Here is a 25,543-nt window from a genome sequence, read left to right as displayed (position 1 = left end):
TATCGATAAGAATGCGTCGGGCTGCCTGGTGACATAACCTGTGAAGTGGCATTGTTTGTTCTTTTTTTTTTTTTTTTTTTTTTTTTTTCAAGAGAGGGGTAATTCTAACGTAGTAGTATACACTGGATTTTATTCATAAAAGTATTGTAAAAGAAGCGCGGACATTGCTGCTGCCCGCCAGAAAGTAATGTACTAGTGACGTACATATCCAGTGAGTGAGCGTATAGAGCTAGACTCGGAACTGTGAAGAGCAGACTACAACGCAATCATCAACCTGCATCCCCAATCCAAAAAAGGACAACGATTTCCAGAAAAACAAAACACTACAGGGAAGCTTTCATGCTTTGCTCAACCACCAATTTACTCAATTTCTCCCACGCGAGCAGCCTTGTCGCCCAGCCAGTCCTCACGCTCATAGAATCGGAAGACCAAGTCATAGTCTTCAAAGTCGTGCACAATACGATCTACACGCCGATAGCCGCGGACGGGGTCGACGAGGCGCTGCATGGAGAGGCTCTTGAATGTGCCGTCGCCCATGCCGTAAGGATTGGCGCCGCGACCCTTGGCCTCGAACAGCGTGACGCTGAATCGGCCGGGGCGGAAGATGTTGACTACGTGCTCGATAATCTCCGCTGTGGTGCGACCCTTTTGCCCTCCGGGTACGTTGGTCTCAAAGGATGCAAAGGAGAAGCCTGGCTCGGGCGTAACGTGCACGGTGAAGTAGTGAGTTGCTCCGGCCGTATCATCTTCGGCGGATGGCGGAGCGGGAACCACGCCATTGGCAGAAAATCCGCAGGGGCTGAAGAGATACGAGTCCACACGAGCATCGGGGTAGACAGAGGTGGGATAAACGTCGTTGAGTCCGCAGCTTTCCGAGACGACTGAGCCAAGAGCGTGGCCCTCGGTGGTCAGCTCCTCAGTGACTTCGGCCTTGGCAGTCTCGAAATCTCCATCGTCGCAGTGTCCAAACACATCAATTTCCTCCGGGGTAGCGGCAGTAAGACAGTCGATGCTATCCTGTGCCTTTTTGCGTGCATTTTTCGCCTCAGCAGCAAGCTTGTCGCTCGCGACCGCACTCGCGTGTGACAAGTAGAACTGCTTAGCGTTCTCGGGGTCAAGATCGGTCATGAGAATCTCCAACGTCTCATCATTCTGACTATAGGAGCCGCCAGCAGAGCTCCCGCCATTGGAAGAGAGGGTCATGGCAGGGGTTGGCTGGCAATTGATCTCCGAATCCGGTGTCAAGGGAGGAGTAAGGGTTTGGTTAGGCGAAGTTATGTAGAGGTACCAGTGATCCCCATTCATCTTACCCACCATATAGGCGCTGCCTCCTCCCTCGAGTGTGTCATCCAGATACTTGACTTCTTGCTTCCAGCTCCGGTGAGGGCCTTTCTGCTGATCGGGGAACAGGAAGTTCTTGCGACTGTAGAACACACGATAGGGCGTGGCCGCGGCTCGAACGTCGTTGACCGAGTTGGCATTGTGGAAGGGGAACCCGGCATTGACGGCAGCAATGTGAAGCAGACGCTGGAGGCCAAGAAGAAGTGTGGTGGTTCCGCATGTCTTCAGGATAAGCTTGTGGGGGAAGACAAACATGCTGGATTCGGAGAGCAAATAGGCATCGACGTCATCGGACTCTAGAACAGACAGAATCTTGCAATTGACCATGTCCAACATACCAACCCAAGTGTCCGCAGGGACGCTTTTCAAGCCATTGGGTGCAGCAGAGCTAGGCAGAGCCGTAGGCCCGGAGGCAAACCACACTTCTAGCAGCTTCTCAGGCCCTTCGAAGGCATTGCTGGAATCCAGATCCGCAGCAACATCGTGATTGATGGTCAAATGCGGCGTAGCCGAAGATGGAGAAAATGTATAGTTCTTGGGCACCGAAAGGTTGACCATAATTAACGTCTCACTCTGGGAGAAGTGAGAACCGCACCAAGCTAATCAACGATTAGGAGATCCGGGGGTGAGGTTGAGGCTCGGTCCCTGCTAAGACCCGGGTTGAGGATTGGACAAAGGCGAGACTCGGAACGACTCCTATTTTCTTCTTTTGTTTTATTTTGCTGATGTCTTTGCCCGCTAGGCAGAGTCCGCGGAGCACTAGCTGCCGCTCAAACAGACCTTGCGGTGTCTGTCTGAGAGAGTAGGCCCACAGGAGGTGGTTGTTCCCAAGATGCTGGCGTAGCCAGCAGCAATGAGACGTATGGAAGAGTCGCTAACGTCTTCAAAGGACGTTAAGGGGGTCGGAAGCGGAGGGAGTGAAGAAACAACTTCTGTGACAGAATGTTGGATGGTCGGCGGCGTAGTCCGATACCCGTGGGAAAGTACCGGAGCTAGCAGACAGGTATCTGCTTGTGCTTTGGAGACGAGTAAACAAGGAGTTGTCGTGGCGGGCTTAGGTCGGCTTCATATAATTTTCTTGGTGTCCTTTGTCTTAGCAAGGGTGCTATCGAGGCCTGGGGAGGGAAGACGGTCAGTCAGTCAGTCAGTCAGTCAGCACAGGTTGCGGATATCTGGTCCGGCGGGCACGCTGAGTCTTTGCCAGAGTCGTTGTACTAATTGTAGTCGTAGGTGCCAAGGCTAGAAAAGGACGAAACGGCGAGGGGAGACATACTTGGAAGGTCGAGAGAAGAGGAAGCGCAGTGGATCAGTCGAACGCATAGAATGCGGTTTAAAAAGCGGTTGAGCGAGGGTGAGGGGGCTGATGCTCGCGAGGAATCGGGTCCGCCGCGTAGACCGGTCAGCGATGGCTTCCGCAGACGAAAACTGAACAAGACTTATGGCTGGGAAGAACCCATAGATAGTGTTGGAATTGTGTCCCACGGCTCAACGCAATTGAAAAGGTGGAAGTCGAAGGAATTGCTTGGTCGTGTGAGGTGCACAAGGAGAAAAAAAGGAAGAAAAGATAAGTGGATGCAGTTGGACGAGCGTGGGTGAGGAGGACGTGGACGTCAAAGTGGATTTCAAAGTGGATGGATGTTCTGGACGGGTGGGCAGGCGACAACAGAGATTTTTTATTTTCATTTTTTTACTCCGCAATTTTTTTTGCTTTGCCCTTTTGTGCCCTTATTCCCCTGTGGCCCTCGTTCGCCTGCCGTTGTGGACCAACCTCTCATCTCGTCAAATCTCCTCGCATCTCCTCAGATCTCACACTTTGGCCTGCGCCTGTGCTTCCACTGCTGCATGCATACAGGACGTGGCTGTGGCAAAGGCCACATTCTGAGGCCATGGGCATGCATGACTTGATGACGTAGGGCTGGGACTTTTGCCAGCCAAAATAATCAGAAATCTGTAGCTCCCACACAGTCGCGGAGTCGAGAGGTCCATTGCATTCATGCTCGTCTTTCGCTAACCCGCCGTTTCGATTGTATCAACACAAACGGGCGCTCTCAATGCTGACAGAGGACTTTGGCAATTTTTGCAAGCTGAGCATGTGCACCGCATGCTGCACATCGTGTTGGACGTCGTTGCATTTGGACCTGCACCCTGGTCTTGGGTGGGTGTGACGAGAACTGGAGACGGGAACTTGGCTGATGGCGGCCGAATGAAAGCCAACGCCGATCATCATTGACGAACCAAAAGACGGAATGACAAAACATCTGCTCGTCGTTCGCCGTCCACTATCCGCTGTCGCTGTCGGCTGTTAGTCGGGTCCATGGCGGTTGTGGTCGTTCAACGTCACGCCAAAAAGAAGTCTATGCCGCCGCCGCTTTCGCTGGTGTGCCTCCATCCGTCCATCCATTATCCATCCTCATCTTCCATAATGCGGAGTGCCGCGTCTTCTGGATCCTTAACACGAGCACGCTCGGCTTGACTATCTGCTTAATTTGTCTCAAATTTCTCCAATCCTTTTTGACCATCGTCTACAGACCACCGAGTAGCCGCACCTGCAATGTTCATGGAGATGCGGCGCAGCCAGCCACCGCAAGCCGATTGTCTAGATACATTCTTACGTGCATCTCATTTCGTGCATATCTGTCCAAATGTTGCCATTCACCACCGTACGTAGAACCCTAGATCCGCACACTGGGAAGGAAAGGGCCCATCGTAGTTGGCCAACACGAGGTGCTGCTTTTTTCGCTTCCGGGCAACTCATCATCAGCCAGGTGGGCATTGGGCTGCTTCCCACGCACGTATTGCTACCCAGCCTGCAACTAGTACTCCATACTTAGTACCTAGTACCCAGATTACGATTGCCCAATGATGAGCTAGAAGTTACCTCAGTGCATTCGGCACCTGCATGTCCTCGCCTCTTTTGGCTCTTCCCTTCCCATCGAAGGGTCGACTCTCTTGCTGGGCAATTTCAATGTTGGCATCAGGGCCTTCTTCCATGCGGCAAGCCACGTCTCCGCCGCGGGATGGCGGATGCGCATAGTTTTGTGTTGGTCCGGTTTGCGAAACCGGAGGCTGATGGCCTTTGGTGTAAACTCAGACTTGATTCGGTCCATGTGAATGAAGCACGAGGCTCCTTTCTCAAGCCTGGTTTCCTGGTTTAAATTTTCGTCGTAAGCGATGTCGTAATGTCTTTGAACACGTGCGAGAGCGAGCAGTGCTTGTATTTTTCGACAAGGTTGCCGCTGTTGTTGGTGTCACTGGCGTCGCCTCCATCTAGTGCGGCGGACGATATGTCGTGTCCGTTGATACGTGTTCCGACGGGATATTGTGGTAGCCGACCCTCCTCAAGCAAGGCAATAAACTGCGCATCAATCGGTACCGTGCCCAAGAACGGAACATTGAACTCCTCTGCCATGCTACGACCACCCCCAGAGCCAAAAATGTCGGTGCATTCTGAGCAGTGAGGGCAGACGTAGCCACTCATATTCTCAACCACACCCAGCACTCGAATGCCCGTTTTAAAACAGAAGTTGAGTTCTTTGCGGACATCGGACGTGGAGACTGCTTGAGGCGTGGTCACCACAACCGCACCCGCAACCTGCTCGGGAAGAGCCTCGCTCTGCAGTGTTTCCGCAAGAGAGATGTGCTCGTCACTAGTGCCTGGCGGCGTATCAATAAGCAAAAAGTCCGTATCGTCCCAGAGAACATCACGGATGAACTGCCGAATCATGGCCGTCTTCTTGGGACCTCTCCAGACGACGGCATCTCCTCGCTGTGGGAGCAGGAACCCCAAGCTCATGGCGTGCAGGCTGCCGACGCCGGTGCCTGCGTCCTCTCCATGGACGGAAACCGGGGCCCAGCCGCCCGGGATCTGAGTAACTTTGGACTCTTCGATGGACAACATTCGGGGGATGGAAGGCCCAGTCAGGTCAACATCGAGGATGCCTACAGAATGACCAGCCAGAGATAATGAGAGAGCCAACTGCGTGGTCACGGATGACTTGCCCACCCCACCCTTGCCGGAGAGAACCTGGATGCAAGCAAGAGATTAGCAGAGAAACCCTTGGAGCAGTGCTTGAACGAGCCATTAAATGCATCGACGAGGTGCTGCAGCGCGTCTTACCAGCACGATGTGCTTGACCTTGTCCAGGCCCATGTTGTACCAAACAAAGATACAATACAGTGTATTGTCATGCACTCGATCCCCACCGATACCTGAGACGAGCGTCGAGGTATGAGCGATATACGAAGCGAATTTGGGGCCAGATGTATCAATACTAGTAGAAGCAGATGTTCTGAGAGTGATAACAGAGGAGGGTTGCCGGCAAGTCGCCTCTTGGAGGAATGACGCCTTCTTGATTAGCAAGCAATGGGACCAGGCGGGTTTTTCAGTGTGTGGCACAGAGTGTTGGAAATCAATGATGGGAAATAGGGAAGTCGCAACCAGCTCCACCCAACCAGAGCGAGGCCGATGTCCGGAGCTGCCAGACAGGGGCGGTGACGTGGGTCCCTGAAGCATGTCAAGTAAATGGCACCTGGGGCTGCATGGGGGAGCCTGGGGGGCCAGCACAGGGGCACCAGGTCGTTGATAGCCCATGCAGACATGACCAGTATGTGCGTATGTGCCCTGGCACGTGCATTTAATGGCCCAGGTGCCCGATTATAGCGAATGCAGTCCCTGCAGATTCCAGGACACGCTCCAGGTCCCAACACTGCGCCTATCCGGTCGGTCGGTGTTGTCGCTGCCCGAAACAGCACCACCAACTGAATGGATGACTCGGGCCAAGAATGCGGCTCTGCAAGTTCATAAGGAAGAGTCAAGTGTCTGAGTGGCCGTGTCTCTTCAGTTCTTCAGACTCGTAGAGTTGCGTCTAGAATAACGGAGTAGGCTGTGCACAGCTGAGAGATTCATGTTGGTCTACGACTGCCCCGGTTCACGCCTCGATGGTAACACTTGCATGATAGTAGACATCAATTCTCTCAATTTGATGGAAACATGCGAGCCAACCATGTCTAAGGCCTCAGTCATTCTGCATTGTCGCTTCATTAAATGATATATCACAATGCCAACCAGTGCACCGCGCAACATGGTTGAAACGCTACCCTACGCTCGCATGAAAACATTCTTTTACTGGGCAACGTCGCCCTCCAGAAGCTCACATGTGCAGTCATAACCATTCCCAACGCCTTTTATGCTACCGTACTCGAAGGCTCTCGCGATTCCATGTCGAGTAAGCCGCTTTGGTATACCGTCGTCCCAAGATCTCTCCCGCCCCGAAGCCTCCCGGTCATGGCATTTCGTCCCCTGTTTCAAACCGAATAATTCCCCGTGGGAAAGCAAAAGTCGACCCTCCGGCGTTATCGCGGCCCAAGAGCTCCCCTTGTGGCATTTGCGCCACTGGCTGTGTGAATCTTACAATGGGGCCGCCCTCAACCGTAAAGCCAATGAACTCGGCTTGGATATCCGAACATTTGTCGTCGTTGCTAGGATTTTCAATGGTATTACTACGACGGCCGAGTTAGATGCTCACCCGGCCTCATGACATGTGGTTTGGTACTTACGCTTGGCTGATGCGTGGTTCCTGGCCATGGTCTGATGCACTGCCTGCCGGCCGTCGCAAATTTTTAATTCTCTTTCTTGTACAGTCATGGAACAAGTGCAGAATGCCTGCAATCACGAGAACCGGAGTTCCCAATGCTAGTGCCCAAGGTCTGGTTATTGGTAAGTGAGTAGGCTCGAGGGTTGGGGTCAGGAACAGCAGGTGGTGGATGGAGTAACCTACGGGTGCTTGCGATTTCTGAGGTTATGACACAGGGCCAAAATGACGCCCACAATGGCAATCAGTGAACCAACCTGTAGCATGGTCCACGTTGACCAGTACAGCGACATGAGGTCTTCGCCGTCGCAGAACTGTAGCGCCAAAAGGGCGTATGCCTCCATCACAACGACAACGGTAGACACGGCCAAGCATCCTAGACAGATGTAGATGTATGTGCGGAGCACTTTTGCTCGTTGGTGTGTATGAGTCCCAAGGGTCTCGATTGCCTTTTGAGCTCTGCATGATGCCACGTCAGTGTCAATCTTGCGAGCGAAGACGTTTCGATAGACAGGGGGTTGCCCACGCACTTGGAATACACCCATGAACCAAAAAATAACACAATCAAGTTTGTTATGAACATGGTCCAGTATATTATCTTAAAGTTCCACTTGTCGAGATGCGAAGCAAACTGTGCATATACTTGACAGAGTTGCGGATCGACGTCGAATGATCCCGCCATGGCTGACGTTGTGGGATAATCAACATGTAGTACAGCTAGTTAGTAGCCAATTAGCCTCGAGACTTGCTGTAAATTACTCCGCCTTGAGATAGATCAATTAAAGGATGAATATCTATCAAGAGAGAAATCATGGAGGTAACCAATTTTTGAGAGAGGGTTGATATGGCGGACCGTTTGGTGTTCATGAAGTGCTGGCTGACATGGCTCTTTAATACACGGGTTCTAGTTTCAGGCAACGAGCCGAAGAAATACAGTCCCGCAAACATGGGCCAGTAAATAAGACTGATGACAGCATTTATGACGCGCAAGCCATCAATGGCACACGGCCGTGCTAAGATGCTGCCAAGCCTGAGTTGGCTCTGCTTGCAAATGCCCAAGAGTGGAACTGGCTGGCAAGGGATCACCGGTAGCAGATTCCGTGAATACTGGGACATTAAGTTTAGTCGTACAAAATTCCAATATACAAAGAAAGCCTCTTGGCCCCCACGAATGTAGATTTGACACCCCGTCCCCGTATCCCGCCGAATCCGTGGCATTCAGCCGTTCCCACCACGACCTGGGGTCAGACGGAAGCCCAGCTCGAGGTGCTAGATAAGGCAGAGTGGCTTCAGACCCCACGAGGATTTAGCATTATTCCCATCAAGATTCGCAATATCTAGGCATCCGAGGGTGGCTGTCGCAGGAGTATAAGCACGGCCCCAAAGCCCCGGCGGCCTGTTGCCAGGACGCTCGACAAAGCATGGATGTGACAGGGCAAGTCACAACTGCCTTCCAACAGAACGTACACGTCCTTTTGAGACCCCAAGCATGGCTGAGCATGTCAATCAAGCGCCGCAATGGTCGAGATCGACAATATTTGCTCACAACAGTACGTTGGCCAAGGCGCTCGGTGCGAGTGATCCGACAAGCTCCGGCCATGCGCTGTTGGCTTCAAGCCGACCATTCAAGGCCTGGCTACGTATTTGATAAAGAGGAGTGGCTGGCTATTGCCGAAAGTGCGGCTACTCATCCCTCCCAGTGTACGGAGTACTTGCACAGGCTAATCTGGTGTATAAAGGACTTGAAAAGGGGGTAGGGTGGTAAGCATAGCCCAGTCCGGATGCACGCCTCGACTAATCAAGTTCGACGGTAGACCGCATCGGAGATGAGCTGCCGTGCCGTAGCCAAGATTCGTTATGCTTAATTTAGTGTTGGGAGGCAAACTAGATCGCCATTCGAAGTACCGGGCGTCATGAAACAAAGATGCTCACGTAGTCGGTCGCCAAACTCATGCGGCGATTTTAAGCAAACCTTTTTGGGACAGAAATACAACGTCGCAATGAGTAATGACACCCATTGACCTTGTCTCTAGGCCACGAGCCGAAGGCCGGTACGACCCAAGCATGCGCAAGCTCCGAAAGCTGTGAGCCCGGCCCCTTGGACTGAGACATTGTATGACAACTCGGCCACAAGAGCGCCCGTGCCAAGACCACAGAGATAAGAGTCCATCATCTTTTTCACTTTTGAATCCGCCCAACAAATACCAGTGTCCGTTGGTCGGGGTTGGGAAGCACGCTTGTGGTGGGACGACGAGGAGAAACTTGGCCATAAGTTATAACCTGGGGGCCGCGGGCGTACTGTACTCCCACGCGTTGCTTGCTTGTTATTTTCGGTAGGCCATACATGCCCCTACATGATGTAGATGGGCCAAATTGCGTAAAAAAAAAGAAAGAGAAAGAAGCGAAATGATGTTGGGTCATCTGATTCGTGAACAGCCCAGGATCATTGCTAACGTCTAAAATATTCTTACCACTTGCACCTGTCTCTCTGTCTGTGAGAGAAGAGCGGGCGCGCCCCCGGAAGTGTACTAATCTACGTTGACGACTTAGTTTCCGACTAACACGCCGTGTTTCGAACTACGGCTGTGGTTGTGGCCATGATGGCCGTCTTCGTCCATGTCCTCGGCATCGTCTTCTTCAATCCAATCTGGGAACCCGTCGTCAAACACGTCCTGCAGTGCATCAACACGCAGCGAGTCATCGAGCCCACCGTCTCTCATGACCTTCTCCCACTCCTCCATCTCCCCGTCGGTAAGCAAACACTCGTCCAGGAGCTTCTCCAGGTTTGCATGGTCTAGCTTCTCGCCAATAAAGACTAGCTCTTGTCGGCGATCACCCCACTCACCGCCCTTCATGATGTCGTGCTGTACAAGAGAATCGACGTCCTTGTCACCGGTAGTATACTCTTCCGGCGGTAGCGTGCAGAACCAGGGCCGTCCGCCCGTCAGTGTTAGCATGGCACCGGCTTGTGACCAGTCTCCCGCCCGATGGGGGCGGGTGGCCAGGAAGAATTCGCCCTTTGATCGGAAAAGACGCCTAAATATAGGGTGGGCGCGTTTATTGGCCAGGATCGTTGCGTTGGGTGGGATGTCCATGTCAACGTCGATATCCATGGCCGTGTCGTCGTCTGTGTGCTTCCGTGGTTCCCCTTCAAGAGATGGCACAGTTCGAGCTGTAGATGCGGAGCTCTTCTCAGACTGTTCCGAATCGCTTCCACGTCTGTCCGATCCTGAAACTGATCCTGAGCTGCGTGGATCGTCCTGCCCGGTCATGCTGGAGTCTTGTTCGTCAAGCTCATCATCTTCGTCATCTTCTTCATCGGGATGCTCCATTTGAAGAATAAACTTGTCATATATCAAGCCAAATAGCCTTCGAGGGTGAAAAGGCCTGCGTCGGGTGTAGATGAAACTCTGGACATTGTATTCCTCAGTCTCTGGCTTGGGTGTTGCAACATTTCGTCCATTGACCTGTGAAAGTGGATGTCAGCCCACAAACTCGTATTCTAAAAAGGTGATAGATCACCTTACCTCGCGCACCGTCATTTCGTGAAGGTCTTGCAGCCATCCGTACCCAGACTGGGCGACGTCCAGCTTGAACAAGCCAGTGTTGACGAGTTCTTTGACCTCGACCTTGCCGCGAGTAGACTGGATAATCTTGGCTCGGTGGTTGAGCTTCTTAACCAAGCTTATAGCCGCCGTTTTAGTTTCCTCGTCAATCTAGGGGCAAAATTGTGAGTATTTTGTTCTGCTTTTTTTATCTTTCGTAACCTTCAGCTTTTCAAAACTCACCATGTCGACTTTGTTAAGAATGATGACATCAGCAAATTCAATCTGGTCAACCATCAAATCCGAAACCGTTCGTTCATCCTCCGGGGTGACGTCGTCGCGACGAGACGAAAGAATATCCGCAGTATCAAAGTCGTTTAGCATGGTGAAAGCATCAATCACCGTGACCGTTGTATCGAGATGAGCGAACTTTTCCAGCCCACCCGCAGCTTTACTATGGATTTGTTAGCGGGCATTACAGCTAGGACAGACCTACACCATATACTCACATCTGTTTGAGCACTCTCACTGTATTTTCGTCTAATGGCATGGTAGTATCTGCGCTTGCTAGGTCGCCCATCTGTTCTGCAAGGCGAGCGTCGAAGGTTTCAGCCACTTGCTCTGGCTCACTAATGCCACTGCTCTCGATGATGATGTAGTCAAACTCTTCGAGCTGAGAGATGCGCACCAATTCTTCAAGGAGATCCCCTCTCAGTGTGCAACAGATGCATCCATTCTGTAAGGCAATGACCTTTTCCTCTGTTCTTGTCAGTTTGTGCGTTTTCTTGATCAGGGCGGCATCGATGTTGATCCTGCACAACAACAATTAGCACAATCCTACAGCATCATGCAGCCCACATACGCTCCAATGTCATTGACGACGACGGCTATTTTGAGCCCATGTTCCGTGCGGAGAATGTGCTGCAACAGAGTCGTCTTTCCAGCCCCCTGTAAGTCATCGTTAGAGTGAGGGTCCTGACTGTATCAAGCCAAAGAAAGACAAACCAAAAATCCCGAAAGCAGAGTAACCGGGAGAGACCTCTTAGGAACATGAATCTTGACAGACTTCTTTTTAGACTTTTTACTAGCCGAAGGTCGGCCTATGCGTCGAGAGGCACCCATTGTTTTTAGGATGATGGCTTTTGCGACAACCAAGATTGATAAAGGCAAGTAGTCGATGCTGTATTTTAGAACAGAAACAGAGCTTATATAGCACAGGAATTTGATAGTCCGCGCGTCTTCCAGGGCTCAAACCCATCTATTGCATCTGTCCTACTAGCTCGTAGTTTCTATCTACTTGGAGATACATCGCCAGATGTGTCCATCAAGGTTGTGGCCAAAGACCATCAAGGTAATGTTGCAAATTAATGATGACATTTAGATTGACATGATTGGTTGGTTGAAATGCAGTGGTCCGTATCATGTCCTCCCTCTGTCGTAAATTGAATATCATCCTGTGCGCGGCTGCAATACCGGTGGCCTGTTGCGCCAGGAATAAGGACAAAGAGGTACGTCGTGCTCCTGCTCTCTCTCGGTCACGGCGTACGATTGAAATCTGAGAATAAATGTTGACGTGAAAATAAATACCTCTGCCAAGTGGATACGACGCCTTGGTTGGAACTACAAGCTCGGCTAAGCTATTATACACGCTAATACTAAAGCTTGATAAAGGTGATAAATAGTAATAAATAAGGATTTAAGAAGAAGCTTATTTAAGAGGGTATATTAGATAATACCTATATAAATTAAAGTTGTAAAGCTAAATATAATTACTAGATATTAAAGAGTTAATTATTATAACTTGGTAAATTAAAAAATAAACTGAAATAAAAGAAAAGTCTTAATATTAAAATAAAAGTTATAAATAAAGTTTATAGCACTTGAAATAATACAATAAAGCCAAGTGCGACGGTCTAGACCACTAAACTAAGCGACAGTTAACGCCGTTTTTCAGCGCATCCTCTAGACCTCCACACAGACTAGTGACTGCTTATATAAGTACATATGTATTCACCCCGCTAAGTTCCCGACAACTCGCTTCTCAAGGCCACGCGTCGCGCTTAGATTGCGTTTCGCTATTAGTGTGTAGTGTGCAGTTAAATTAATCACTCGTAAAGGACTTTTAAATTTATTAATCGCAACTTAATTAAAGCATTTTCGAAATTATAGTTCTATATTCTCTCTAGTAAGACATTTAAACACCTTTCTTCCCGGTTCTCTCTACTATTAAGTCTATCCTATTCTTCTTAAAATCCGTCTTCTCTAGACATTTTATCCCCATGTAATATACTCGCTTATTTACAACCGCTCTTTCTCGTATAGAAACTAAGCTAGACGATTTTACGCTTCTAGCTATTCCTTAACGCTAGAGTATTAACTGTAGTGTAGTTTTATAGTTTTATAGTTTTTATAGTTTTAAATATAAAAAATTATATTAAATCTAATAAAATACTTATAAGATTATAAGTTTTACGAATAAATAGTATAAATCTTCTACTATAAGCTAACATAAAAAAGTGGGTCCTTATAAGCTCTTATAAGCCTAGAACTATAAAAACTATAAATGTAGTTTTTATAGTATAGTATAGTATTAGAGTATTAGAAGTAGTGTAGTTTTATAGTTTTGTAGTTTTTATAGTTTCAAGTATAAAAAATTATATTAAATCTAATAAAATACTTATAGAATTATAAGTTTTACGAATAACTAGTATAAATTCTATATTATAAGCTTATATTAAAAAAGTGGGTCCTTATATAATATTATAAGCTTAAAACTTAAAAAACTACATTTTATAGTTTTTATAGTGTAGTGTAATATAGTGTATTTTTAGAAAATTATATAATCTAATTTTTAAGCTTATAATAAGCTAGAAGAACCCACTTTTTTATGTAAGCTAATTGGTTATAATATTAGCTAATTTATGTATTTATTATTATAATTTAAGTATTTTATTAGATTTATTATTAATTATTTAAGCTTTTTGAAAAATTAAAAATATAGTTTTCTTATTAATGCTCTATATAGTATAGTGTGTTTTTAGAAAATTATATAATCTAGTTTTTAAGCTTATAATAAGCTGGAAGAACCTACTTTTTTATGTGAGCTAATTAGTTATAATATTAGCTAATTTATATATTTATTATTATAATTTAAGTATTTTATTAGATTTATTATTAATTATTTAAGATTTTTTAAAAATTAAAAATATAGTTTTCTTGTTAATACTCTACGAGTTAACGCTAGAGCATTAATAAGAAAACTATATTTTTAATTTTTAAAAAAGCTTAAATAATTAATAATAAATCTAATAAAATACTTGAATTATAATAATAAATACATAAAATAACTAATATTATAACTAATTAGCTTATTTAAAAAAGTGGGTCCTTCTAGCTTATTATAAGCTTAAAAACTAGATTATGTAATTTTCTAAAAACACACTATACTATACTATACTATAAAAACTATAAAATGTAGTTTTTAAAGTTTTAAGCTTATAAGAGTATATAAGGACCCACTTTTTTATTATTAGCTTATAATTTTATATTTATGCTACTTATTCGTAAAACTTATAATTCTATAAGTATTTTATTAGATTTAATATAATTTTTTATATTTGAAACTATAAAAACTATAAAACTACAAAACTACACTACAGTTAATGCTCTAGTTAACGCCCCCTATATGCGAATCACTATCTTTATCTTCACTCTCTAGGTGTATAACGCGCTCGACGTAGGCAATCATGTGATCTAGGAGATAGTTAGCGCTATTAGGGCCATTGCACCATTCCCTTCGCATTTGCTCCACCACTGCTTTCTGTGATTCTTGTGCCTGAATAATCTCAAGATGTAGTGCTACCTATAAAGTACTCTTCCACTAATTATTCACTAATATCCCGGGGCGAAGCTCAGAGTATTAACAAAAAAACTACACTACATGTAGTTTCTTAGTGTAGTTTTTAGTGTAGTGTAGTTTTTATAGTTTTAGTATAGTTTAATTATACTATAATTACATTTATAGTGTAATATATAATTATAAAGGGAAATTTTAATTATAAATATAACGTTAATTATAAGACTTATAAGATTATAATTATTATACTTAAATAAGGCTAATTTAGGTCTTTATAATATATTAGTTTTTATACGTATAGCTTATAAATTAAGCGAGTTATAATAGGTGAAATCTTAGTTAAAAATTAAGATTTACTTTTTTAAAATAAGAGATTAAAAGCTTAATATCTCGCTTAATATCCACATTTTAAGGTTAATTTTTAAAGATTTAAAATCACGTGACTTTTAGCTTTATTTTAATTTATAATATGCTTATATAAGCTTTTTTTTAGTAAAACTTTTTTTATAATAAAATTTAAAAATAAAAAAGTTAAGTAAGAAATATAAAATCTATTATAATATAGGAAATAATATATATAAAAAGAAAGTATAAAATATGATTTTATATGAAAAATTTTAAGGTATTTAAATATATTATTTATAACTTTAATATATTTCTTATAACTTTAATATTTAATATTTTATATTTAAGTTATAAGGTAATACTATATATATTATTATTTTATAAGATATTTATATATAAATAATAAAAATTTTTAAATTTATTATATTTAATATACTTTACTTATAATAATAATATAAAATAATACTTACTTACTTAATATAACTCTCTTATAATTCCCTTTTTAATTTATTTTTATTAGTTTTTTAATCCCTATTTTTAGCTTATTTAAGCTAATTAATCCCTACTTATTAATACTAATATTAGTAAGTAAATTAAGCTTTATTTTAGCTTATTAATTATATTAGCTAATAATAGCTTATAAATTAATTAATACTATATATTACACTAATTTTTAAAATGTAATGTAGTGTAGTAAAATTACACTATACTACACTACACTAAAATTCACTAAAAACTACAAAACTACACTACTTTTAATACTCTAGCGAAGCTAGGCCACAGGATATTTAGAGAAGCTATTACCTTTAATCGCTTCACTAAAGGCCTAGAAAAGTCGGTTTTTAATGTTAATTTAGATCTTATCTATTATGCTAGGGTATCTAACGTGGCTAGATGTTATCTTACACGTTAATCCCCTTCCACCGTGAGGCTTCGTTCTATTGTCCTTGTAGATATTCGCCGCCCGAGCAATCTAGCTTCCTGCGAATCCTGCCACTTCCTTCTCATGTATTAGCATCGCAATAATCTCCCCTATAGCTAGCTGTCTTGTTGTAGGCATCTCGTAGGTCTGGCTAGGCTTTATTAAATTCTCAAAAACAACTATGCTTACCTCAGGAAATTCGCGCCGCGCTAGCAATACTACAGCCTACTAGCTAGCTATATGAGAGCGCCTCCAGTAAAACTCAAAACTCTGTTTACCTCCTTTTTCTCCCTCTCTATCCTACACTCCTTACTTTCCCTTTAAACTCTCCGCTTCCTAGCGAGTTAAAGCCTGTAGTGTAGTATACTGTATAGTAGTAAAGGAGGAGAATTCACGAGCGTGCGGGGTACGCAAAGCGCGCTGCTTTATACGCGTACAGTGTAGGCTAATTACGCACAGTCTCTTTACCGGTTTAAAATATGTAATAACGTGCCGCCCTATAATATAATTAGCCCTCTAATTTCGTTATATTTATAATAACGCGATTAATATAAGAGCTCTTTTTTTAACATTTAATAACTTTATTAAATTAAGCTCTTTTAACCTTAAATTTATATTATAACTTTTATTAATATTACTTATAAGAATAGAATTAAAGCTATTATTAAAAACGTTAATTTTAACCTTTTAAAGGTTTAAATAGCCTAAGATTATAGCTTTTTTTAAATGACTTCTTATAATTAACTTTATAATTATTAATTTATTAGCCTAAACGTAATATATATATATACTAGTAACTTTATACGTGGTATTATAATTTAATTACTTTTTAACTCTTATAACTTACTTTTTAAGGCTAATAAGATTCTTAAATAAGTAATAAATTAATTTAAATAGAGTAATTAAATGCTTTTAAAATACTAATAACCTTAATTATATATATTATAAGTTATAGCTTATTATAAGTGTAAATAAGTAATTAAATAACTTAAATAATTTAATTATATAATATTAGTTTATATAAAATTAATTAAATAACTTAATAAAATATTAATAAAAGACCTTATAAAATTAATTATAAAGGTAAAACTTATTAAATTAAAGACTTAAGCGTATATTTATTCTCTTATATTAATAATATAATTATAATTTAATAATTTATTTAATTTTCTTTAACTTATAAGTATAAATACTATTATATAACTTCTTTTTAAACGAGTAAAGTTAATTAGTTTTATAAGTTAATAATAAGTAATAATAATTAAGTAAATTTATTATATAATTTCTTAACTTATAAATTAATTATTTAATTATAATTTTAGCTCTTCTATCTCTTTACTTAACTTTAAAGTGTTTAATATTATTAGCTTAATTTTCTTTTCTTTTTTCTTTATAATATTAAAACGTTTTAATCTCTTAAAAGCTCTTATAAAGTAGCGTTTTATAGATTTAATAAATGCCTTTTAAAATAATTAATAACGTTTTATAATATTATATTAGAATTTCTTTTATATTAATTCTTTTAAAATTAAGTTTATAAAGCTTATACTTATAAGTAATTTATTATATATTAATTATTCTTATATATACTCTTATAAAAGGTTTATTATATTATATATAATTTTTTAAGTTAAAGAGAGGTAATTAGACCTTTAAATGTATTATATTTTTTATAGTTTTTACTATACTATATTATATTATATTATAATGTAATTAGAGCATTAACAAAAAAACTATACTACATATAGTTTTTTAGTGTAGTTTTTAGTATAGTATAGTTTTTGTAGTTTTAGTGTAGTTTAATTACACTATAACTAGAGTATTAACTATAGTATAGTTTTGTAGTTTAATAGTTTTTATAGTTTCGAATATAAAAAATTATATTAAATCTAATAAAATACTTATAGAATTATAAGTTTTACGGATAACTAGTATAAATTCTATACTATAAGCTTATATTAAAAAAAGTGGGTCCTTATATAATATTATAAGCTTAAAACTTTAAAAACTACATTTTATAGTTTTTATAGTATAGTATAGACTGTATAGTGTAATGTGTTTTTAGAAAATTATATAATCTAGTTTTGAACCTTATAATAAGCTAGAACGACCCACCTTTTTATGTGAGCTAATTGGTTATAATATTAGCTAATTTATGTATTTATTATAATAATTCAAGTATTTTATTAGATTTATTATTAATTATTTAAGCTTTTTTGAAAATTGAAAATGTAGTTTTCTTGTTAATACTCTAATTACAACTACATTTATAGTGTAATATGTAATTATAAGGGCTTTAAAAGTAGACTTATAAGCTTATAAAAATAACCAAAAAATACTATAATTTTAGCTTATTATAATGCTATAAAAACATCCTTTATAAGTTAATTAATAAGTAAGAATCTTAGAGCTCTTACGAATATAGTAAATACAAGTGTATTATATATTGTATTTTATATTATATTGTATTTTCGTGTATTGTATTTAAATACATTACATTATATAACTAAAATACCTATAAATGTATTATAAGTAAAAAAAACCCTTGTTTTTTTAAACTTAAGATTATAAGGCTAATTATAACGGTTATAAGGGAAAATCTTATATCATTTAAAAGAGCTAAATTAGCTTTTTAAAATGCCTTACTTTTTATTACTATAAGTTATTATCTTTAAAAGTTATAAGCAATTGAAAATTCGCCCCGCTTTACTTACTTTTTATTTTAAGACATAACTTTAAAGCTTAATATCTCGCTTAATATCCACATTTTAAGGTTAATTTTTAAAGATTTAAAATCACGTGACTTTTAGCTTTATTTTAATATATAATATGCTTATATAAGCATTTATTTCTATTATTAGATATTTTATAGCCTTATAATACATTTATAGGTATTCTTATCTTGTAATGTATTGTAATATATTACAATTAGAGCATTAGAAGTAGTGTAGTTTTATAGTTTTATAGTTTTTGTAGTTTCGAATATAATAAATAATATTAAATCTAATAAAATACTTATAAGATTATAAGTCTTTCGAATAAATAGTATGAATTTTATACTATAAGATAACATAAAAAAGTGGGTCCTTATAAGCTCTTAGAAGCCTAGAACTTCAAAAACTACAAAATGTAGTTTTTATAGTGTAGTGTAGTGTAGTGTATTTTTAGAAAATTACATAATCTAGTTTTTAAGCTTATAATAAGCTAGAAGAACCCACTTTTTTATATAAGCTAATTGGTTATAATATTAGCTAATTTATACATTTATTATTATAATTTAAGTATTTTATTAGATTTATTATTAATTATTTAAGCTTTTTTAAAAATTGAAAATGTAGTTTTCTTATTAATGCTCTAATTACAATACAATACATTACAATTAGAGCATTAACTGTAGTGTAGTTTTATAGTTTTATAGTTTTTGTAGTTTTAAATATAAAAAATTATATTAAATCTAATAAAATACTTATAGAATTATAAGTTTTACGGATAACTAGTATAAATTCTATATTATAAGCTTATATCAAAAAAAGTGGGTCCTTATAAAGCATTATAAGCTTAAAACTTCAAAAACTATAAAATGTAGTTTTTGTAGTATAGTGTAATATAGTGTGTTTTTTAGAAAATTATATAATCTAGTTTTTAAGCTTATAATAAGCTAGATAGACCCACTTTTTTATGTGAGCTGATTGGTTATAATATTAGCTAATTTATATATTTATTATTATAATTCAAGTATTCTATTAGATTTATTATTAATTATTTAAGCTTTTTTAAAAATTGAAAATGTAGTTTTCTTGTTGATGCTCTAATTATAATATAGTATAGTAAAAAATACAAAAAATATAATATATTTAGAGGTTTAAGTAAGATATTAAAGTTTAAAGAATTCTAAAAATAAAGATATTAACTTAATTTATTTTAAGTATTTAATAAGAAATAAATGCTTTTTAAATGTTATTTATATATATATAATATATATAATTAATATAAAAATTTAAAATATTTTTTTTTTACCTTAATTATATGCAGAGTATTAATAAAAAAACTATACTACATGTAGTTTTTTAGTGTAGTTTTTAGTATAGTATAGTTTTTATAGTTTTAGTATAGTCTAACTATACTATAATTATATTTATAGTGTAATATATAATTATAAGGGCTTTAAAAGTAGACTTATAAGCTTATAAAAATAACTAAAAAGTACTATAATTTTAGCTTATTATAATGCTATAAAAATAGTCTTTATAAGTTAATTAATAAGTAAGATATTAACGTTTAAAGAATTCTAAAAATAAAGATATTAACTTAATTTATTTTAAGTATTTAATAAGAAATAAATGCTTTTTAAATGTTATTTATATATATATAATATATGTAATTAATATAAAAATTTAAAATATATTTTTTTTTACTTTAATTATATGTAAATAATATTTTAAAATATTTTTAGTTTTTATTTATATTTTATTTAATTAAAATAAATCTATAAAAATAAGTAATAAGTATTTTTATATTTTATATAAGTTATTTCAATAGCTTAGTAATATAAAACGTATAACTTTATTTAATATATATTTAATAAAATTTATATAAATTATTTTATATATAATTATATATGTTTTTTAATTTAATTAATATATATTATTTATATTAAAGTAAAATTATATATATTATTAGTTTATATATTATAAAGTATTTTATAAGCTTAAATATATATTTAATATAATTAATTTTATACATATAAAGATTAATATAAATATTAAAAACTTTATTCTTAAGTTTTTTTTATTTTATATATTAAAACTATTATAACTTTATAAAAAAAAGGAGTTTAAAAATAAGATTAATATTATTTTAAAGCTTATAATCTTAGCTATTTAAAAATACTAACCTTGCTTAATTTCACCTATTAATTATAAAGATAATAGCTATAGTATTGAATAAGGTAAGTTAATTAAGGTAAAACACATTACTTTAATAAAAAACGCTATAATTTCTATTTTCTAATATCTCTACGAATACTTAATTAAAATGTATAAGCTTATACCTAATTAATAGCCCTTAAAAAGCCCCTTAATTTAATACTAGTTATATAATTATAAGTTTAGTATTCTAGGAGTTATATTCGATTAAAGTCTTAAGATATAAAGATTTCCTATAAGTTATATATATATGTTTTAAGTGATAAAATAGTATATTACTATATAATATAACGCCTTTAATATATTATAAGTATAATAGCTTTTTTAACTATTTTACTATAATTGCATTTTCTTATAAAACTATTCTATTATTTTTCATATAAATATACATGTTTAAGAGGTAAGTTAAGCATTAAAAAAATGCCTAAATTTTACGGTTCTTAAAACCATTTATATTATAAATTTATTTTATATATTAACTATATTCTCTTACTTTAAAGTTTAAAACCTTTCTTTTTTACATTAATCTTCTTACCCTTATAACTTTATAAATACTTAACTTTTACTTAAACTTTTTTGATTATTAAATAGCCTTAAATCTAAGCTATCTTATAAAAACTTTTTATTATTTAAAACCTACCTTTTTAATAGATTAAAATTCTCTTAGAATTACACCTCTTTTATTATAAATAATTTAAGCTTTTCTTAGTAAACTTTAACTAAAAAAGACTATATAAATAATAAAAGCTATTAATTTCGCATAAAATTATATATTATTTAATATAACCTTTTTTCTTATAAGGTTTTAGTAGTTAATTTAAAAAAGCCATAAGAAATCACCTTTTTTTACACCTAGTTAAGCTATAACTTTACTTTTACCTACCTAGCTAGCTATTTTTAGTTCTTTAATAATTTAATATATTATAGGAAAAAACATTCTATTATTATAATATTAAAAGCTGAAGAAAACGATAAAATAACTAGTAAGTTACTTCTTTTATTATTTTATATCTTATTATATTATTAATTTATATATTTATAATATTATAAATTTATAATTTACTAATATACTTATAAATAGTCCCTACTATTATGAAATTACCTTTGATTTTTAACTTTTTAATTAAATCTAGCTTTTCTAGCTTTTTAAGAAGTAATAAAAGACCTAAAAATAATACTATTACTAGTAGTAGTAATAGATTTTTTAAGGATATTACTCTTATATTAGCTCTTAAATTTATGCTTTAAAATAACTTATCTTTTACTATTATAACTAGTAAAAGCTTTAAAAAGCTTTTAAGTTATTATTATAAGTAAGTTATATTAATATATATAATATAACTTATATATTATACTAATAGTAAGTTATTTTAGTTATAATATTAGCTTTTTTTATTATAAAGGCCTTATATCTTATATAAGAGTATTATATTTTAATATAAAAAAGAATATAATAAATAAAACTTAAAATTAAGTTAATAAAATAGGTTTTATATTTATTTAACTTAATATTTAAACTTCTATTAATTTTAAATTATATTTAAGGGTTATAGCTAATTAGTTAAACCTTTAATTTAACTTAGAATATTATTTAATTAGTAAGTATTCTTATATTTATATTATTATTATTATTATTATAAGTTAAAAGCTAATTATATATTTAGGATTTAAATATTTACCTACTAGTTATACCAGCTATTTAATTAATTTAATTCTTAATAAATTATTAATTAAATATAATATAAACCCTAAAAATATTATAAGGTTAATAGTTTATATATAAAATAATATTAATTTATTAACTTTTTAATTATAGCTTTATTAGAGATAATAGTTCTAATAATAATACCTTTTTATCTTCTTTTTTAAACTTATATTTTAAAAGGTATAAAAAGCCTTTAAATATTCGTTATATAGCTTATATTTTAAATATAATAGCTAAAATATAATATTTATATTTATTAATAAAATAATAAATACTAAAAATATTAAAGATTATATAAATAACGAATTTTTACATTATTCTATTAAAGAATTCAACAATTTATCTGCTAAAAAAAGAATAAAATTTAATAATTTAATTCTAGGTATTTATTATATTACTTATTTTAAGTTATTTTATATAATTTAAGCTAATTATAAAATAGAAATTATTAAAAAAGTTAAAAGAATAGCTATTCTTATTAAAAATAATTAATAACTTTATTTATAATAGTTAAAAGCTTTAAAAGAAGTTAAAGATAAAGAATTTATTACTAAAAATAGTAATCTTATAAAAATACTATTAAATAAGTTATTAATTTTATATTATAAATATTATTTAAAGCTTTAAAAGCTTATAAATATTATTATTAATATTAATAAGTTATAATAAGTATTAATAATTAACTTTACTTATATTAGTAAATGTAATAAGATAAAATTTAACCTATAAAATGCTTTACACAGCTATTTTATTAGTAGAATCTATTAAAATATTATAGAAAAAAACGAATTTAATAGCTTTTAAAGATACTAGTTTAATTACGTAAGAATAGGCTAATTTAAATACTTTAATAAGTATTTTAAAGATTTTTAATTAGCCTATAATATAATTATAAAGCTAATCTTATAATATTATAAGTTTAATATATTTTTTTTAATAAGAATTTATACTTTACTTTAAGATATATTAAAAGATTAAAAAAGTTAGCTTAAAAATATAAGTTTTATAATATTTATAATATTTATAATTTTATTTTAAATTACTAACTATTTTATAATTAAATACTTATAATCTATTAGTTAAGGTCTTTATTTTAGCTTTAAAAAAAGGCTTATATAAATTAAATTACTATTTTCTTAAGAATATTAATAGTAATTATAATTTTTAAAAGCCTTATTTATTTATTATTATATTAAACCTTAGGCTTAATTTATAATTAATTAAAAATTAATTAAGTATTAATTCTAATACTATTAATTAACTATTAAAAGACTTAAAAGCTAAATATAAAGAGTAAGTTATAATTTATTATATATAATATATATTTTAAATTTCTTAATAATTAATTATATAATAGAACCTATTATAAATATATAAAAGACTTTAAAAATAAAGTAATTTCTTATATAAATTTAAAAGAAATTTCTTTTAATTCTAAAAAATCAACTAAAAATATAAATAATACTTAAATTAAAGTTAATTTATAATAACTAGCTAATTTAGCTTCTTATAATAATATTAGGCTTAAAAAAAAGCCTAGCTTATTTAATAATTTATTTTTAAAGTAAAAAACTAAAGCTATTAAAAAAACTAGAAAAAATAAGATTTTTAGTTATTTAAAGCTTATTTATTTATTTAGGTACTCTAAAGCTATTATAAGCTATTCTAGTACTTTTACACGTAGTTTCAGTGGGAAAACCCTTTATATAAGAAGAAAAACCCTTTTACTTTTATTTTAAGTTATTCTTACCCTACTATAACCTATAATTATATAAAGTATATTCTAAATTGTATAGGTTAAAGGTACCTATTAGGCTAGCTATTCTAATAGCAGTTTATTAAAGTATATATAATAGAGATTTAAGCTAAGTTTAGGTTAGCTTTAATACGCTAGTTAGGTAGCTATCTTAGTATATAGGTTTTTAAGGCTATTACATAGTTCTCTCTAGGTATTATATTATACCGCACTATTTTAGGCCTAGCGTAACGCTATATCCCGAATACTTCTAGTATAATTAATATATTATAATAAACTTCACTTTATTCTTACTTTTAAAGCTACTTAGCTAGGCTTAGCTAGCTATTATTAGCTATTTAAGGCCTATTATAGCTCTTATAAGAGCTTTAAACTAAGCTACTAATTTTCCTTCCTTTCTTTCTTCTTTAAACCCTTAATTTTCGTACGTATAACCTCTTTTCACAGCCTTTAATATTAGGCTAGCCTTGCGACGGCTCCTAGCTCTCTTTACGAGCTTATTAGAGCCGTGCCTACGTCGGCTCGTTTTCCAGGCGTTTCCCAGGTGGATTTAGCTAACGCGCGTCGTTTTTTAGGCTTTTTCTCGTCTCTTATAGCCCCTATAAGCTTTTTCTCAATCTAAGGTGAGTTCTTACCCGGCGCCGGCCTAGCGCCGGGTATTTAAAGCTTAATTTTAAAGAAGATATAGTATTTTTAATCTTTTATAATCTTTTATAATATTATTTATACATTTATAATTATAAGCTAACTTTTAATAGTAAGATATATTTATTTAGTAGGCTAATTCCATTAAATCTTTCCTAATTCTTTCTATAATAGCTCGAAAATATTTAGCTATTTTAATTACTTTAAGAGCTATAAAAGGGAATTTTAACTAAAAAACTAATATTATTACTAAGCGAAGAACTACTTTATTATATAAAAATATTGAAATTATTTTATTATTGAAAAACTAGGTTAAAAATAAGAATAAAAGGGTAAAAAATAAGAGATATTATAATTTATTTTTATATTTTAATAGAAATTTAAAAGAAAAAGAAGAAGAAGAGAAAGAAAAAGAGAAAGAAGAAGATTAAAATAAAGTTTTAATTAATTCTAATAAAAATAAGAATATTTTTAAGTTTAATTATATAGATATTAATAAGAATATAAAAGAAGAAGAAGAGAAGAAAAATATTTATAATTCTAATACTTAATTTAATATTAAAAGGGTTTTTTTATTATTATTTTTTACTTTATATAAAAGAGTGAAATTTTAGCTTTATAAAAGTTTAAAAAGTAATATTTAAAGTTAATTATATAAAGAGTTATTTAAATTTATATTTTATATAAATTTATATTTAATATTTTTATATTTAAGTTATAGAGTAATAAGTTAAATCTCTTTTTTTATAAAATATTTATATATAAATAATAGGATTTTTTTTCTTTATTAAATTAAGTAAATTATAATTATAATTATAATATAAAATAATACCTACTTACCTAATATAAATCCCTTAAATTTCCCTTATACTTTCTCTTATTTTTATATTTTTATTAGTTTTTTAATCCCTG

At 34.8% G+C, this 25,543-nt stretch overlaps 5 protein-coding genes across 5 annotated transcripts; all 5 read right to left on the bottom strand.

Annotated features, from left to right (window-relative positions):
* Positions 1–26: 26 nt before the first annotated feature.
* Positions 27–2,957, bottom strand: SPE2 (spermidine resistance protein). The gene is made up of 2 exons (XM_007813274.2): positions 2,615–2,957; positions 27–2,456 (listed from the first exon to the last, which is right to left on the bottom strand). Exon 2 carries the CDS (start codon positions 1,897–1,899, stop codon positions 361–363), a length of 1,539 nt encoding a protein of 512 aa, XP_007811465.2. The 5' UTR covers positions 1,900–2,456; positions 2,615–2,957; the 3' UTR covers positions 27–360.
* An 81-nt stretch (positions 2,958–3,038) lies between these two features.
* Positions 3,039–5,711, bottom strand: CFD1 (cytosolic Fe-S cluster assembly factor cfd1). The gene is made up of 2 exons (XM_007813273.2): positions 5,459–5,711; positions 3,039–5,365 (listed from the first exon to the last, which is right to left on the bottom strand). Exons 1-2 carry the CDS (start codon positions 5,489–5,491, stop codon positions 4,493–4,495), a joined length of 906 nt encoding a protein of 301 aa, XP_007811464.2. The 5' UTR covers positions 5,492–5,711; the 3' UTR covers positions 3,039–4,492.
* Positions 5,712–6,623: 912 nt separating this feature from the next.
* Positions 6,624–6,925, bottom strand: J3458_016473 (uncharacterized protein; the record flags this gene model as incomplete). The annotated part of the gene is made up of 2 exons (XM_066120962.1): positions 6,624–6,840; positions 6,867–6,925. The coding sequence occupies 2 exons, from the start codon at positions 6,923–6,925 to the stop codon at positions 6,624–6,626; spliced, it is 276 nt and encodes a 91-aa protein (XP_065974023.1).
* Positions 6,926–7,114: 189 nt separating this feature from the next.
* On the bottom strand, positions 7,115–7,477 carry J3458_016472 (uncharacterized protein; the record flags this gene model as incomplete). The annotated part of the gene is made up of 1 exon (XM_066120961.1): positions 7,115–7,477. One exon carries the CDS (start codon positions 7,475–7,477, stop codon positions 7,115–7,117), a length of 363 nt encoding a protein of 120 aa, XP_065974022.1.
* A 2,001-nt stretch (positions 7,478–9,478) lies between these two features.
* J3458_016471 (uncharacterized protein) lies at positions 9,479–11,599 on the bottom strand (the record flags this gene model as incomplete). Its single annotated transcript, XM_007813272.2, has 6 exons — positions 9,479–10,399; positions 10,460–10,648; positions 10,721–10,931; positions 10,987–11,289; positions 11,340–11,425; positions 11,483–11,599. The coding sequence occupies 6 exons, from the start codon at positions 11,597–11,599 to the stop codon at positions 9,479–9,481; spliced, it is 1,827 nt and encodes a 608-aa protein (XP_007811463.2).
* Positions 11,600–25,543: the final 13,944 nt, after the last annotated feature.

This window comes from Metarhizium acridum (genome assembly GCF_019434415.1).
Source record: "Metarhizium acridum strain ARSEF 324 chromosome Unknown scaffold_389, whole genome shotgun sequence".
In the NCBI taxonomy this organism is placed as follows: domain Eukaryota; kingdom Fungi; phylum Ascomycota; class Sordariomycetes; order Hypocreales; family Clavicipitaceae; genus Metarhizium; species Metarhizium acridum.
The sequence above is the reverse complement of the archived record's forward strand: the minus strand, read 5'-3'. Positions and strand labels throughout refer to the sequence as shown.